At 35.6% G+C, this 18040-nt stretch overlaps 2 protein-coding genes across 5 annotated transcripts; both read left to right on the top strand.

The window, feature by feature from the left end:
* Positions 1-1991: 1991 nt before the first annotated feature.
* Positions 1992-8258, top strand: LOC142975017 (phenoloxidase-activating enzyme-like). 2 transcript variants are annotated; one of them, XM_076117641.1, is made up of 7 exons: positions 1992-2126; positions 2332-2489; positions 2822-3311; positions 3804-3992; positions 5290-5458; positions 5757-5953; positions 7798-8258. In XM_076117641.1, exons 1-7 carry the CDS (start codon positions 2063-2065, stop codon positions 8187-8189), a joined length of 1659 nt encoding a protein of 552 aa, XP_075973756.1. In that variant the 5' UTR covers positions 1992-2062; the 3' UTR covers positions 8190-8258. The 2 variants fall into 2 exon arrangements, with proteins under 2 accessions (XP_075973756.1, XP_075973757.1); XM_076117642.1 differs by lacking the exon at positions 3804-3992.
* Positions 8259-12131: 3873 nt separating this feature from the next.
* Positions 12132-17520, top strand: sro (SDR family oxidoreductase shroud). Of its 3 annotated transcripts, none has more exons than XM_076117096.1 (5): positions 12132-12320; positions 12558-12843; positions 14169-14326; positions 16472-16643; positions 17055-17520. In XM_076117096.1, the coding sequence occupies exons 2-5, from the start codon at positions 12597-12599 to the stop codon at positions 17393-17395; spliced, it is 918 nt and encodes a 305-aa protein (XP_075973211.1). In that variant the 5' UTR covers positions 12132-12320; positions 12558-12596; the 3' UTR covers positions 17396-17520. The 3 variants fall into 3 exon arrangements, with proteins under 3 accessions (XP_075973211.1, XP_075973210.1, XP_075973212.1); XM_076117095.1 differs by having other exon boundaries at positions 12132-12349; XM_076117097.1 differs by lacking the exon at positions 12132-12320 and adding an exon at positions 12389-12444.
* The last annotated feature ends 520 nt before the right edge of the window (positions 17521-18040 follow it).

The raw sequence follows: 18040 nt of genomic DNA, 5'->3' as shown, positions 1-18040 counted from the left end.
CGATTTATTAATGATGATGATCAAAAAACTCTATGTTGAGAATTTGGTAGTCAGCCTACTTAATTTCATTACAGTTCTAAAGAGTAACCATAAAAAACAAAATTTAATATTTAATTGATTATCATAGAAAACGTATTTCCGTATCGTCTCATTATTAACATACCAAACCTGATGACTTTTTATTCTGCATCCGCAATGACGCAATTTTTACATTACACATAATTGATGGAACCCCCGCTAAATGAATAAGTATTCTCAAAGGCAACGTATAGTCTGCGCCGCTCCGGTTTTGTCGGCAATTAGTTTAGCTGAACGTGGCATTTTGAAACGGCCTCATTATCCATAAAGGATAATGAAGTTCTTCTACCCCAATAAAATCAAATTAGTACCAAAAACACGTTAAACGACTTCATTTTAATATACATCCGGGGAGAGAGCGCGGTGTTATGTTAGAGGGCTGTCCCGCAGAGGGCAAATATTCAGGCGTTTGATTCCGTATGTTAAAGAGCGTGTATTTCCCTGCTAATTGAATTTCCGTCACACGGCAGACTCCGTACCTCGATTCCGTTTTCGCTGTCCGACACGGCTGACCAATTACCACCGCTTTTCAATTCACTTTGCGAATTTCACGAATTCCACCGGGTACAGTCCACTAGCCCACCTGAAAGGAACTTTTGTACGCTAAGTACCTTACATTCTCTAATTAAAACATTTTCTTTTCTGTTGTTTTCCTTCAGCTCTTTAGTATTCGCAGTCACGGCTAGACAACATCTTTAGCAGCACTAAATTAAATTTTCGTTTAAGTAAATGTCAATAAAAGTGTTAACTCAGCCTTCGTCCTAAATTACTTTATGAGATTAAGATTAGACTATAAGCCTAAAGTTAATGGCGTTTTATTCTGTTATGCACAAGTTTTTAACTATAGAATGCTGCAAATACGCAACGTTCACACGTTAGTAATTGTAACAAAATGTTTAGTTTAATTATGCAATTTGACATTAAAGCTATTTACCATAATTTCTAATGATTTTTCGATAATTACTAAAGTATGCAACATTACTATATGAGGTTATTATGTTGATTGCACTAATTATATTATTATATTATCACGAAATTGAACTTGTTTTATAAAAGGTACAATTACTAAACCTTATTTTGATCCATACGAAATTGGACTGTACATCAGTATAATTTATTTTGGTCCATATCAGTAAACGTTAACCATCTATGAACTTGTGAACTAAAATCTGATAATGAAGGCTTCATAAACAAACGGTTTATCTTTATTACATTACTATGATAAAACGCACCGCTGCGAGGTCTTAATTAAGAATAGAATACCCTATTAGTTCCCTAGGGTGTCGTAATAGGCAAATGAGAGATAAATTATCAGGTGGTCGGGGATAAGCAGCATTCTCTTGTTTAACACTTTATATGAAGATCATACTATGATAGTAATCCATACGTTTTTAGGATGACGAACATTCGCAGAAGACTCGGTAACGTTTGTAACTTTACTATAATTTTTGATTTCGTGGGATGATTTGTTGTCCTTTGAATGAATCACGGAAATAAGTTAGTTCAATATAAAAACATGCAATCTTCGTGCAACTATGTGTAATGAGTAGGTATCTCTCTTTAATTGGTTGTACAATGCAGCTGTCTGTAGGAAAGTTTCATTAACAACCGCAGATAATTACAGATGTTTCAGTAAACATATTACGCGCTATCTAATACGAAGATACTACGCCTTACAAAATTTTCTCTAAGGAAAAGTGATGAAATTTTCCTCATGACTCACATTTTGATAAACAAGCCCTCTGAAAGTACTGTATTCTTTCTAAGAATATGATCATTTCACAATCGTCGCCATTCAATTTACAACAAAACTATTAGTCCAATCATCGATGCAATTAGTAGTAAATACCCACAACCAGATTTCCTCCATCGTCTGATAATTAGTTAGGCATTTGAATGCGATGTTATAGTAACTTGGTTGCAGTCATTAGACTATGATCATGAGAAGACATTGTGTCGCATAGAGCCTAAGTGTTGATACACAATGAAGAACAATTTTGTTATCAGTTTTATCGCTATATCATTAATAACGGCCGCCGCTTCCGAGGGTAAATTTTCTTCTTCTGTTATCATTTGCTCATGAATTTTCATATATCAAGTTTTAATGGATTCATTTATTCCCGCGCTAACTTTTGTTGTTTAAGTTCCAAAGTAACAATTTATTTTAACTGCAACTTTGTAAAAGTACCATTTTAAATTCGTGTTTATGTTTACGTGTACTTGATAATGATTGTAATAATAACGTTGTTTCAGACTGCGATAAGTGTGTCCTTAAAGAAAAATGTTTGGAATTTGGGAAGCTGAGTCGTGATGAACAAGATGAGTGGCAAATTAAATTTCCTTGTGAGGAAGCTAAACAAAAAGAGTCCGGCAAAATGTTTGGCTTCGGACCGACCGCAAAGGGCGACTATGTAAATACAAACACCATTTAAATCCTTAGAATATTATGTGTATTTATTAAGTAACAATAGCTGCAATATATTTCGATCCGACCATTAATCACCAAATATGTCATTATTAATACTTGGAGCGTAAATGCGACGCGATAAAACCGTTTCATAAATTATCGTGTAATTATGAGTCCATCGAGCTGTTCAACGTTCAGCACGAAAATTAACAATTAAAAGTTTACATTTTCTCACGAATATAGGGGCTCTTACATTCGTTCGTAGAATTAAATAATAATTTACTATAATTTATACTTTTTTGGTAAATATTTAAAGGCGTGTGTTTGTTTTTTCAGGTGTGTTGTTCTAACGGTATCTGGGGTAGAACAGGAAGCGCGGAACCTACTGACCCGGCCTCGAGCCAAGTACCTTCAGTAAATAGCAGACGCGGAAATTACAATAATAATTTTGGTAATCGCAATAATTATGATGACCAAAATGGTGGTTATTATCCAAATTCGCGATCTGCAAACGGCTATGATTTTGAAAATAACGGACGTCCAAACAATAACGGGTGGGGATCTGACCAGTATCCTAATAACGGGGGGTATAACAACGGCTATGATTCCAATGATGGAGGCTACGGGTACACACAACGTCCCCCGAAAAATTACTTCAATTCGAACAACAACCCGTATGTTACTTCGAGTCCGTTTTTCCCTGTAAATAGACCCGGTAATAACGGAAATGTTAACCAAGGTGGGCAGTGTGCTGTAACAAGCTTTCCGCCCCAGCCTGAAACTGGATGTTGCGGGCGCGAGGCGTCTGATGCTGACAGGATTATCGGTAAGTTGCACAACACTATTCACCATTTTACCTTTAACGTGAAGTGAAACAAAGCATCGCCGTGTTTACAAAACGTATAAAACGATGATCTGAAATATCCTTCAGAATTAATTAAAACTTGCCTGCGGGAGGATTAGATTTTGCTGTTCAGTTTTCTTAGACAAAGTTGCACTTTTATCTTTATCTTGGAGCTGGTTTATTTTTGTTAAGTTTTCGAACTCAGGGCTGGATTTTTGATCGTCAGATAATTTTATTCGAGGAATAAATTCACTGAAAATAATCTACCAAACATTAATATTATTATTCCACTAATAAGATAACTGACGATAAAAAAATCGGCTTAAAACTTCCTTATTTATGTTAACCAAGATTTCGTTCGCTTCTATTTAAACATTCTATTTAAACACAAAAAAGTAGTAGCACTTAAATAGACGCACTATTTTCTTTTCTACTCGCACTTTCTTCCTAGCACATGTGTATTTCGTCGCACAGGGCACCAACCACGCCAACATCCTAGCACTGATAACTATTCATATAACAACTGGACGCCAAAACCTCGGCCCCCTAAGCTTCCAGCGGCCTTTGGACCATCTTGGCCAGCGTGGATGCCTAGCTTTAATAGAATCAGTCGTTCAGCTGACGAAGAACCGGTGGAAGTTACCATTGAAGATCGTATCACAGGTAAAATGTCAATATTTAATTTTCAGTTTCATTATTTTTAGAACATCTTTAAGGCTCTCTTCCATAGGCCCGTTGTCAGTCGGCAATAGCAGATGCGCCCTAAAGGTATGTAACTCGCACGTAAAGCAAATAAAAAGATGCCGCTTTTTTATTTCCTACACAGTACATTAATGTAAAATGCATAAGTCACTAACAAATTCTATGGTTGCAATAAAAACTGTGTCACAAGCTTGCGGTTTCCAGTTTAGTCGCATCATAAAGAGAATTTCACGCAATATAAGTTTCTGTTTAGTCTTATGACCGCACGTTTGATGTTTATTCGCTAGACAGTCGAAGTTTAAGAGACATCCCGTGGATATTTCGCATCCTCCGAATAATCCCTTTTTCGCATTTTACGACGGTCCCGTTCTAATCTTAGCCGGTAACATACTAAAACACCCACAGAGCTCTTATGACACAAGGGTTCGGCTAAAATATACAGCTATAAATCTACCACATTTTCGAAAAACTCGGGGCCTGCCAGCCGATGAAATGTCGAGGCTTCAAAGTAACTTATTCCTAGTAATATTACAACACACAAAGCCATTTTACTTACCGTTTGATGTCAAGATATTTTTATTACAAAAACGAATATTGTACATTGTTGACTCGTACAAATGTGATATTTCACAACCTATGCCACTAATTAACGGAATCGTGTAATAGACATTTTAATTAACAACCAACAAGCTATTATTCTCTGACATTTCCAGTTCGAAATATGTTTCGGTTTTAAGGTATGGATTTTCCAGTGCCATTAACTAAGTATCATACGTTTATTACTGATGTTATTTTATATTAATTAGACCTTCGTAATTACCGTGATCGGTTTCCGTGGTTGAGGTGACTTACGCTAATTGTGGTTAGTGTGTGCTTGTATTTGAATTACTTTGTAAAAAAATATGTAAATGTAGGACTAAGAGACAAAGTATTTGATCCTTATAGAACTTAGTTTGATTTAGGCGATATATTGACTATTATTGACTAAAAGCGAAGAGAAATTTTATATTTTTTTTATTTTATATAATTTAAGAGAGTTAGCTTGAATAATTCTAAAAGGTCTCATTTTTCTTTACGCGATTTATTTTCGGCACTTTTATAGTAAGAACCAACGATCTATTACACCACTTACATAATTACTAAGTAGCCTATCCTTTCAATAGAATATTACGTTTGCAAAAGATTGTTTGATTGAAATTTGATAAAAAAATGCAATATAGTATGAATAAGTTGTCTAAAATTTTCGTTTAACTTTTAGGTGGTAAAGAAACAGAACTGGAGCAGTTCCCTTGGACGGTGCTACTGAAGGTGACCTTCGACTATGGAGATAAGAGGCAGGCGTTCAACTGCGGCGGATCTCTCATCAGCTCTAGATATGTCCTCACTGCTGGCCACTGCGTTTATGATGAAGGCGGGAAGATTGTTGAGTAAGTTTAACATTTGTATAAATCATATAAGAATAAAAATTATATTGCTAGCATGAAATGAAAATGTGTCAATTTATTTTCCAGTCTTATACTGACTAATTTAATAAAAACTTAGCAAACTAAATTAGCCGGTGTAAAACCATTTACGCATTACTATCTGTGTATCTACAATAAATAGCAGAAACAAATCGTAAAAGACACATTTAAAAATACTGTCCTTGAGTACTCATAAGTAATTCTCCATACCACAGGATTTGTTACTCGTCTCAAAAAAATCACAATCTATTCTCCTTTTCAGCATAGAAGTAAACCTCGCTGAATACGACAAGCGTACATTCCCTAAAGACTGCAAACTCGTACTCGGCCAAGGTCAAAAATGTATAGAAAACGTCGTTATGAAGGCAGATGATGTTACCTTGCATCCGCAGTACCAAGACGCACAGCTCAAGAATGATATCGCGTTGATAAGGCTTCGAGGCATCGCGCCCTACACCGGTGAGCCTTTGTACTTACTCACACTGAATATTGAATAGAGTATCTGAATAGAATATATTTGGGTAAACTTGGCCTATAAAGGGCGGTATCTATTTTTATGTTTGTTTGTTAAGCAGGTTTTAGTCGTGATTTGTATGCTTGTAAAGTGATAGAGGTTTTTAATAACTTCCATACATACATAGTGTAGGCAGAGGTGTATGAAATAGGCCCACGTTTAGTCATTGAAATAAGTCCCTTGTAATAAGAGCCTAACGCTATTTAATGGGCACGTTATCAAGCTCCGGGCTACTAAGTTCTTTGTACGAATTAAGAATCAAACCCGAGAGCTCATGTTCAGCAGTCGATACACTACCGACCGCGCCATAGAGGCAGTTCAAGCATCGCTTTTGCACTGAGAATGAACCTAATGCCCGTGTAAATATCTAAAGATTGATTAGTCATGTCGTTATTAAAGAAACCAGTCATTTAAAAGGTCTTGGACTTACTGTAGTCAATACAATAAATACTCAGTTTGTAATTAATTCAAACAAGTTATGAGTATTAAAATAAGGAATTTATAAAGCTCTATAACTGAGTCATAAGAAGTCATATAAACTGTTTCATGCTTTTATTATAGACATAAGACTAAGCCTGTCTACATTGTTGCCTACAACTTGAACTATGTACTTAAAACATATTTCTTAGACTTTTGTCTGGGATTGAAGGGCGAAAGATTCTATTCATATAGCCAAGTGCCCAGTGATAGCAAATTTGGTACGGAAATTTACCTTAAAAACAAGACATATTTATAGTTAACATTGATATACAAATCAAATACATATTATCACGCCTTTTTCCAATAGATAGGGGTAGGCAGAGACCAAAGAACGCCACTTGGTACGTTCATCATTCACATCCATATAACGAGTCATACAGCCTACCAAATAACTCAAATAAAAATGAGGAATAACTCCTGTATTTTCCCCAACTACAATAAAAAAGTTAATCTATTATAGATTTCATCGGAAATGTAATTAGAAACTAACCTACAAAAGAGTGTTTTCTGGCAACGATAAGAAAAAAAATACAGAATGTGTTTAATTCGTTTCTTTTCCTTAACCCAAAGACTTAACCTTAGAAAGCCCCTACACGGAGTTTTTCCTCCCCATGCCTAACTGCGCGTAAAGAGATAAACGGTACACCTTCGATAGTCATTATGGCTCCCATTTCATACAATCAAAAATCAATCAAATTCGATTTAGAGTAAATTACCTACGTGATAGTATAATTTCACTATTATCGGCCAGAAATAAATGTGGATTTAAATAAGAAGCCCTTTGTTCTGTTAAAAAAGATAACTGAGAAGAAATCGTCAAAGACAAATTAACAACATATACCTATAACGTTCGAAATACTTAGCGATTATCGAATTGCTAATAAATAAAAATTTTACTTAATATCTACGTAATTATGTGGAATATTTATAAATAATTAGTAAGATAACTGACGCTTACTAATCTAATGTTTTCAAATATACTTACCTAAATCGTAAAATAATAATACGAAGATAAATTACAGTGGATAAATAATTTATAGAACAATTTATAGCCTAGATTGTATTAATTATCTTAAACTTAGGCTGAGTAGAGCATTGTTAATAATGAATCAACTTAGCAAATTGAAACAAGTTGATTCACTGAGAAACTTTGGCACTAGAATATTTGTAGCAACGTCTAGACGATGCTATATTATTATACTTTTTAATACACAATGATTAACAAAGTTTATTTTAGATATGTTGTGTGCTAATATGAAATTGTTCAAGCATCATAATTCTTATTGTTTTAAATAAATCTTATTTCCAGATTACATAAGGCCGATATGCTTGCCGTCCATTGATATCGATAGCCCGAACTTCTCGAACCTTCGCCTCGCAGTCGCCGGCTGGGGTCGCAACGGCCGCTACAGATCCGACATCAAACAGTCCACAATTGTCAACTTAGTGCCTCAAGAGAAATGCAAGAAGTTCTACCCGGGGCTTTCAAGACGCAATCTTTGTGCAGCGGGCTACACGGGCGAGGACACATGCAAAGGGGACTCTGGCGGTCCACTTATGACGGTGTACGGAGGGAAGTATGAAGTAGTGGGTGTTGTAAGTGGGAAACGGGCGGACTCGCCCTGTGGGACCTCCGTACCGTCGCTCTATACAAACGTCTACCACTACCGCGACTGGATACGAAACAACATCAAAAATTAATATTGCTCATTCCCTTTTATAGTTTCCATAGAGAAATCTGAATTTAAATATACATTTATTTTTATTGAAGTGTGTTTATTTTTCGGAAAATTGTGGTTTAAATAAAGTAGGAGGCTGCATTTAAATTCATTCACAATATATTTAGTGAATGCCTCTCGTATGACCGAATCCCTCTTATGGCAGAAACGGTAGGTGAGTTTAATGTACCATGATATTGCGGAACGATTGCAGGCTACGCAGGGTTAGAGTTTCACAAGAGCTAGATTTTGCATGCTATCGAGCGCAAATAAACTTTTATGAAGTGAAAAATATAGCGGGTATTCGAGGTGGCGATATTTTGTAGCTGTTTTGCCGTGGCTCTGGCAGGGTTGCTTTGTTGGCGCGTAAATTGCCCCCGTATTCAGCGCCGATTGCAGAATTGTGCATTGAAGAGAAAAATTGATTTTATTGAAAAACTAATAGAGCAGGTTAATATGAAGAAGTTCAGGATTTAATATAGCAGCGATAATAAAGTTTGATGTTTTATTTGATTAAGTGTTAAAGAAAAATGCAGGATGCTTTCAACATAATGATATAAGTTTTATTTAGGTTATCAGACATTAAGATTTATTTTAAAAATAATACTAGACTTAAAATTACTACATATTATTATGTTGACATCTCAAAAGTAAAATAATTAAAAAGCAGTAAGCTGATACTTTCATAATTAGAAATTCTAAACACTGGCTGCTTTCTAACATAAATCTAAGTACGTACATAATCTGTGGTTCCTACACAGGCTTGTAATAGACCCGTCACATGTTCCCCGTTAATGAGCGGCGGATGGTGTATGAACAAATAATAATGAATTACGAGCTCCCTCACGTTACTAAACTCCTGAACCTTATTGGCGCTGGCCAGATGGCCGTGATGGAAGGGAAAAACTTACTGTACCTTATTATTTTCATAAAGATTTTTCGACTAGTTGTACCGTATTGTTTTAGTAGGAATATTATGTCGGGATAAGCAAATGACAATCAACAATTAACTGGCGGTGTTCATGCAGACTAGAAATAGATTTGTTTCAATATTTTCATGCTTGCCGAATTGGCCAGTCGACTGGGTTAACGAAAATAATTAAACCTGTATTTGTAAAAGGTTCATGATAAAGGCTCAGGCTATGTTATCTTTTACGTAAATAATAATTATTACAGACTGAAGCATTTTATAAGGAACGCATTTGATACCAACGAAAACACGAAACTGACGTCACTACACCGTATTTCTATACTAAAATGCATTTTTGACATTTCATAAGAAGTAGCTGATTCGACTGGTCGTCAAGCACCCTATTCAAGTATATAAACACAAACTAACTTTTGATGTAGCTGCTATTTTCTGATCAAATAGGCACAAGTTATGCAGGGCAAGTATGCATATGTTTTTATGGTATGAAATTCTGAAAGCCTATTTGCTAAGTAACTGCAAACCTATGATCATATTTATTAGACTCATACGTCAAACTATAATTACATAAACGAGTATAATCACGCTGAAAGTGCCACCAATACGTCTATTGAAGTGAGTGTTACGTCAAAATACAACCTAATTACGTTCCAAGAGTGTTTATGCGGAATGACGGCAAGCCCTGCCTTTGACGAATGATGATGGATTGTGGGAAACAACGCCACGTTGCCACGACACAAAAACCAGTACACACCAGCCATTTTGTTGCTAAGCATAATATACACATTACATACAACGAATCAACTGAATTCTTTACATTATTGAAAGAAAAATTGCTCTGAGCATTCCTGCCTCATTTATCTTTATGAACGCAAACTCTCGCGTTGCAGAAAATGAAATGTTCTCTTTTATTTTTAAAGTGATATGTTGTTTGGTAGATTAACGATTAACAGTACTTAAAACTTAGGCTGTCTTTTTAATATCAAAACTCAAGATAGTTGAATGGCAAATAATGTTTTCGAGTTCCAAAATGTTTTGAAATACATTATAATGTAAATTAAATAACTCCAACTAAACAAGATAGGTAATATGACAATCATTAATTGGATTGATCGTCTTATATCTCAAGAGAAGAGTCTGTTCCTTATTGTAAAAGACAATTTCAAAAGATCTTACAATATTTTAGCCGTAGTATTTTTGATACTCAATTAATTCGGCGCTAAATTGATATCTCCCCGGTCATATTGACGCAACGCTCACACGTTCGTAGTTTGGTACGAGATGCTTACAAGCACGCTTCACGTTCCCTATGCTATTAAACGTTGTGGAACACAATCCCGCAGAAGAACACTCAAATGAGCAAACACTATTATCAGGACTGTGCCGAGGGCGTACAGATTTCCCCAGAGTGCCCTTCTCCTTAAAAGTGCCGGTCGGATGACCGCTATTCACCGCAAGACTTACCGACCGCTTTTTTACTAAAAAAGTGTGGCAAACTAAATTTAAGAAGTAATAGCGATCGACCTGTAACGAGATCACTTTGTGTATAGTTTCACAACTAAAATATGCAACAAATTTTACATAGCAATATCATTACTATGAAATAATTTCTTATATTACCCGACAAGTATGAATCGGCTGGTAAATTTCAATGAAAAACTGTTTTGTAAAACAAGTCACATCGCACAATATAAAACTCTATCCACTGATTTTTGACAGCGAAAACTGTCTCACAAAAAAGGGAGAAGACAATTTATCAGCGATTTCGAACTGTGATCCCTAAATCCCAATATCATGGTAGGTTCACAATCTATGTCGCTCCTCTCGCTGGGTGGCAAATTTATGTAAAATCAATGCAACAAATAAAGAACGGTGCGACGGTAAATATCCGCACCACGTCACAATTAGCGCGTGTCCCGCTGGGCCGGACACATTTTGTTATTTGCCAATCTATTCACATCCCACCCGATACGCCGACCAAAAGCGATTTATACCTTTATTTTTTATTTCGTAATGCCGCAGACGACCAACAGTAACAAAAATATATACATATTTTTATCAAAATCCACTGAGCAATTAATGTATAATTGGAAAAGTTTTTCATTTCAATGGATGTTTCCATTAAACGGACGGATTTAATTATTTGCATTTGCGTGAACCGTATTACTAGATAGGGGTAGCAAAATTATTTGAAGGGACAAAGTGCGTTAAGGTATTTATTACATTTAAATTCGGATTCAGTTTTAACAGACGGTTGAAAAGGTTCAATATTATTTGTGGTGTATTTGGTGAAACACGTTTAGGCCGACAGATCCGATCCTGAATTAAGTCAAGCAGAAATACAAGATTGTTTCCGTTCAATAGGTCTAATCTCTCAGACGGGTATTCGTGCTGAAACGATCCTCTTTTATTGGCGTCTCTTTGTCGAAGTGTTCGACATTTTCATCTGTAACTATACGAATTTTAGTTTTGGGCAAAACATCTGAGATATGTAAATTTAATTTTGAACTACAATAGTAGTCCTCTTGACGCCAAAAAGTTTGCGAAGTCGCTTATTTTAAATTGAAATGCTTGTGTAACTATGTAGTGCCTCGTATAGCAGAATAGCCTCGCATAGGTCATATTACAGCTTTTGTTGGACTCTAGTGCTCACTATGTCTCGAAAACTATTTCATTCTAACTGTCAAGTGGAATCTAACTCACATACAAACAGCGAGTTTGGATTAACTTTATGTCTACCAGTGAAGATAAAACGTTGATATTTTTACAGTAGGTATCAATATATGATTTCGGTAACAAAAACAGAAGTCAGAAAGTGGGGTATTTAGTAAGTATAAAAATACAGCCACAATGATAATGCTTATTTGTGTTCATCACAAACATAAAATGCGTAAAGACAGATCGTGTGTTAATATCCACATTAAAATTCATACTCCAAGTTTGTTTACAATAGTAACTGTAACGGGAATAAAAAATGATATGCATTGTAAATATGCAACGAAACACGAAACCCGTTTCATATGCAACGAGCCGGCCGAAGATCGCGTTCACGGACGTCAGTTCGCTCCTTACTTTGATCTTACCTGGACTATTGTATAAAACTGAATAAAGTAATTTGAGTGCCGGATTATAAAAGTGTTTATTGTTTTGCTCACAGACTTCTTGCGTAATACCTAAGAATTGACTGTAAGCTTATTTCTTTAAGTGCGTAAAAGGTAGAGTCAATTTCGTTTTTAATCTATTTCAAAATAGTACTCGAGTCCAAGTCTACGTTTGTGACTTTCGTTTGTTCTAGTTTTTTTTTTAAATAGTAGGTACTTAGCACATAGGACGTACACAGCGAGGAAATACAGAAAAAGTTGTCCTTTTTTAAAATTTACGATTTGAAGAATATTATGTAGTCTTTAATTTTATTTTTTACAGCCTTATCATAAAAAAGTGGAGGTTTTTAAATCAAGAACGATGTCTATAACACGTGTGGTAGCGATCACTGGGTGTGATAGTGGACTAGGATGGGCTATAGCAGCAAGATCAGCTCGAGAAGGCCTCATCACCGTCGCAGGCATGTATCAGGGAGTGGACACCAAAGCGGCAGAAAGCTTAGAAAAATTGTGCGCGCACCCCTATTCACTAGATGTTACTAATCCTGAAAGTGTCACCGGATTTCGGGATTACGTCAGATGCTTGTTGAGTGACAACCCTAATTATAGTAAGTGATTACTCTATTTTATTCACTTCAAGTCCTTTAGAATGAGTGTCCTAAATACTGCAAAAAAATTTTGCTTTTTTTTATTAACTTGATTATTTTTTAAAGCTATGCCACGAATGCTTGGTAAAACTTTATTACTGAAAGAATATGAAAGCAACCGTTAATGGCTGAAATAAAACACTACTCAGATAACACTGTTTACACCATAAACCAAAAAGTTCGGTTTATGTTTGTACTTACCTCACATAAAATCCTGCGAACATAGTTTACAGTGAACATTGTAATACAAACTGCAATGCGGTGAAAATACTTGACTAGTTACAATATTATACTAAGTATTTTGAAAATATATAATTCATTCATTAAAGGATAACTACTAAGCTATTAACTACTATTTACCTATTCTCCGAAACACGGATGTCCACGGACACAATGTCCGCCTTGTCGATATTCGCAACAGCTGCCAGTTTCATTGAAACAAGCCAAAACCTTCAACTTTCTAACTACGGGCAATCTCTGCAAGAAAAACTTAGAAAAATCTCTTTCACACGACCCAAGATTCGAACCCGATACCTCTACACAGTCTATACGGCAGTAGCATACACTACCGACCCAATACACAACAACTCATTCACATACTCTTGAATGGACTGACTAAAACAGCTAAAGTATTAATATAAATTCTGCTTGTTCCTACAGTAGAGTCAACTTGGCTGTTAATTACAGTGTAATGTACTGGCTGGACCGCTGAGATAGCACTGAGAAGATTGTACACTAGTGCTAACTGTTGATATACACATTAGTATCGTTTGAGTGTTGTACAAATTAGAACTATTTTAATTAGTAGTTTTAAGAAAATATGCACTTTATGCTTTCCTTAGTCGTATAAAAAAGTTATATAACATACCTGTTATAATACAAGCTCTGTGTATGAAAAAATATGTTCTGTAATTTTTATTATTTCTTACGAATATCGAGTACCTAGGTAATCTAAGGTATTACAGTAACTGTTGACCTTCTTGAACAAGAGGATCTCAATTGAATCCAAAACATTCTACTAATATATGAATTTGATCATTAGTTAAGGATATGAAGCGGCTTATAGGAAAACGCGTAATACTATTGGCCCCCAACAATCATTGGCCTTTTGTACTTTTTTTTTGCAAAATATAATACCTACCTACACAATTCACACGATGCAGAACTGATGGTTTTGCAAAAAGGTTGAATGAACCAATGATTGCAGGAGGGCCAATAATACTACTTGTAGTTCTACTTAATTCAGAGCAAACTTTAGTTAAATATCATAAAACTCATATTTTCAGAACTACACGCAGTAGTAAATAATTCTGGAGTAATGACTATAGGTGACTACGAGTGGCAAACGACAGCTATGATAGAGAACACTATCAATGTCAATTTACTTGGAGCCATGAGGGTGGTGTCGGCCTTTCTGCCTGATCTTAGGAAAAGTGCTCTAGAGGTAAGTAGGACGTCTTTTAAGAGTGAAGAGAGTACTTAGATAAGTCATTGTTTTATGTATATGTATATGTTTAATTTATGCATAATCGAGCAAGTAGGCTACCTAAAAAATGTAACTACTCATACATTGACGAGAAGGTCATTAGAGCTAGAGATATTTAATTTATTTTATTTTCGAAATTCGTTTTAGAATACAAAACAATCTCAACATTACTTCATCTTGTGTATCAAACTATTTTATATCGTGACTTTAACACATATACGAAACCAAAGAAAGAGTTTTTAAATTCTAATTGCAATCTAACAGAAAGTTCACCGTACAAACATAGGCTAGTCCGACAAAAATCGCAGCGGAATGTTTTTTGGTGTAAACTTTTTAGCGTAGAGACTTTTAACAGATAAACTAAATGCCGCACACTAGGAGCCTCTCTACCGTGACTGTAGTTACACTCAAAAACAGTCCAACTCCGAACAAATATCTGTAGGCAATATTCATTTCCACGGTACGAGGACAGACTGAAAGCGGGCGTTTGAAAATGTAAATACATTTTGTAAGCACTATCCTAGTTTTTCGTGGAAATCCGTTCAATCGGTTAATCGAGAAAATTATTATTATAAATAATAGAATATTCCGTACGTGGCCATCTTGGTGAACTCAATTCGTAGTCTCTCCCTTATTTTTGGAAGGAGACCCTAGCCCAACAATGGGGCAATAGTGTTTATTATTATGTTTTTAAAGATACTTAAGATAATAAAGGCTTATTATCTAACCCGCTTAACTTGATTAACTTAGCGCTTGATTTTTGTCTGGAATGAAATCTCTAATATCATCTCGTTTGAATTATAAATCTTACTGTAAAAGCCCGAACGGTGGTATATCCTAAGATTTTCCGGTATAACCTAAGATTTACCAACTCGCAATGGTAAAAGTCCGAACAATTATTTTATTTCGAACTTTTTCCTATATTCACTTGATGATACCGAGATGTCGCCGGAGCCCCGCTTCGCGGGGCTCCTCCTTCTGGGTGGTTAAAAAAAAATAACCACGAAGGCTAAGGTGGGAGCGAGCGAAGCGAAGCTCCCACCTTAGCCTTCTAACCTAACCTACCCATGTCGCTATGCCCAAAACTCCTTCTTTATAACTATGTCACAGTATATAATTATACCGTGAAATAGTTATAAACATAGTTATGAAGGAGGATTTTTTTATATATCGTAACATAGTTTTTAAACTCTGGCTTGTTCGGACTTTTACCATTGAGAGTTGGTAAATCTTAGGTTTTACCGGAAAATCTTAGGATTTACCACAGTTCGGGCTTTTACAGTAACATAAACACCACAAACATTCGCAACAAGGTATGGTATAATTAAATGTTTGCGAGAGCCGTTACTTCGAAATAATGAAATCGGGTATCACACACGAGGGATCCACTCGGACGTCCTATAATCTCAAAACAACGGTGTCCGTGGCAACAACTTAAAATTCTTGATATTACGGCTTCCCGGTAACAGGTATTGTAATAACAACGATAGAAAATATGATACCACCGAAATAATCGTGTGATTTCTACGTAAACATTGAAATAGGATGCTTCGTTCAAATGAAATTGACTTCGTAAGCATTTTGTTAAGGTACGTAATAATAGAATGTCGTAAACCCAGGAAATATTATCATCCCATAGGGAAAACGTCAATCTTTTTTTGTTTAAAATGTTTAATTGAAAATGTAAGCTTGGATTTGTTTAGATTATGTTTTGCGTTCGAAAAGTTATTATATTTCTTTTGTTTTGATCTATGGATTACTTTTGCTGATGGATCAAGTTCGCTCTATTAAAATAGAAATGTAATAACTTGTTCAGTAATAATATTGGCATAAGCTTGTACAGATATTCGATAAAGGCTCTTACTTTTAACAGTTGTTTACCGCATGTAATTTTGTAGCTGTGTCTAATAGGTAGGTAGATAATATGTTTCGGTTAACGCCAAAAGTATGTCGACAGTCATGAAAGAGCGTTCATTTAAGCCTCACACAATTCACCTAGCATTTACAATAAAAAATACAGCCTCCCGACAATTACAGCAAACAGACCTACATACCACACATTTTTCCACAATGAAAATTACACGTCGACATTTCGCATTGCAGAGCGCGTGCTCATCAAAACCTCGTATAATCAACGTGGCCAGTCATTGCGGTTTGCAGCCGCTGCCAGGCTTTGCCGCGTACAGTGCAAGCAAGGCCGGCGTCATAGCCTGGACGAAGGCTTTGAGAATGGAACATTTGCGACACGGCTTGAGTGCTGTCGCCTTTGTGCCGGGTTGGTGTTTTTTTTTTAGTTTTGTCTTTTGTCAGGAATTCTCATACATTTGTACCCTAAGATGTAGGCCGAGGGTTACGAAAAATATTCAGCCAGTTTCCTGTTCTCTTGATTTACAGTTAACGCAATCTTAAAATTGTTTTTATGTATATTGATCATGACAAAAGTGAACCAATCGCCACTCCTCATTACCAAACACCCAACTAATCAGCAAATATTCGTCCAGATCCGGAATAATACCCTCTTAGATGCCTGTGGCTATTAATGTAAGAAACTGGCAAGGTTTCATTTCCTATACAAAAACCTACAGAAAGTAAAACGTATGGTCACTTATACAACGAAATATAGTAACATGCAAGTGCTAATATAAAATTAAATAATGGTTATAATAAATGGCAAGTTTTATTTTAGGTGGTTTCGTCACTTCAAGCAACATAATAGCAGGCCAAGCATCTCACGGACACGCGATGCTAAAGAACTTGAATGATGAACAGAGATCCTTTTACGAGAATAGGATCACATCACTCACTAATTACCTCGAAGCAGCGACGGCTCATGACGCGAGATACGACTCTTTGAAAGACGAAAATATCATAGAGACATTCGTCAAAGCTTTGACTGACGATAATCCCAAGGAACTATACAAAGTGGAATCGTGGAGATACATGTTTTACTATAATCTTTTCAAGCTACCGTTCCCAGAGGCCGCTCGCGGTTGGCTCGCAAAAAAGTTCCTTAATTTTCCCGAGTGAAGATTTTGAAATACGTACTTAAGTTTTGTGGTAACGATAATCACTGTTTCAATGTGTAATGATAAAAAATAAGATGTGTATAAAATGTAATGTTCTCAACAAGAGTTTTTTAATAATAAAATAATCCTGTCTATTTTTTTTTTTAATATTTAAAGAACATTTCATCCTATAGAATTTATTAATTTTTAATGGATATAGAGGTAGTGATGAACACGAGGTTACTGGAAACTGTTGAACACAACAGATGACAGGTTTGTGCAAACTACAGTCTCATGTACGATTGCTGATAAATTAACTTTCTTTATTACAATTTATGGTGTCTTAGTACACGACTACCGCTGTTTGGGTAGCAGATTGGCAACTTTCGAGGCCTGTTTATCGTCCGTCCTCCGGTTTAGACCTAATTTAATGAAAAAATCAGATGTAACTAGCAACAAATACAGTATCACATGACAAATAATTTGAAACAGAAATAGAAATAGCATATAAGTCCATCCAGGGATCGAAATATTCTAAAAAGTCCTGAGTTTAAAAAAAGTCTCAAACTGTAAGGTACTCTGAAGTTTAGTATTTTATTTAGTCACAATGATCTTAAAATAAGAGTTGTAAATATAATTAAATTGCTGTACAAATATCTGTATTTAT

Source organism: Anticarsia gemmatalis, chromosome 8, assembly GCF_050436995.1.
Source record: "Anticarsia gemmatalis isolate Benzon Research Colony breed Stoneville strain chromosome 8, ilAntGemm2 primary, whole genome shotgun sequence".
Lineage (NCBI taxonomy): Eukaryota > Metazoa > Arthropoda > Insecta > Lepidoptera > Erebidae > Anticarsia > Anticarsia gemmatalis.
The sequence above is the reverse complement of the archived record's forward strand: the minus strand, read 5'-3'. Positions and strand labels throughout refer to the sequence as shown.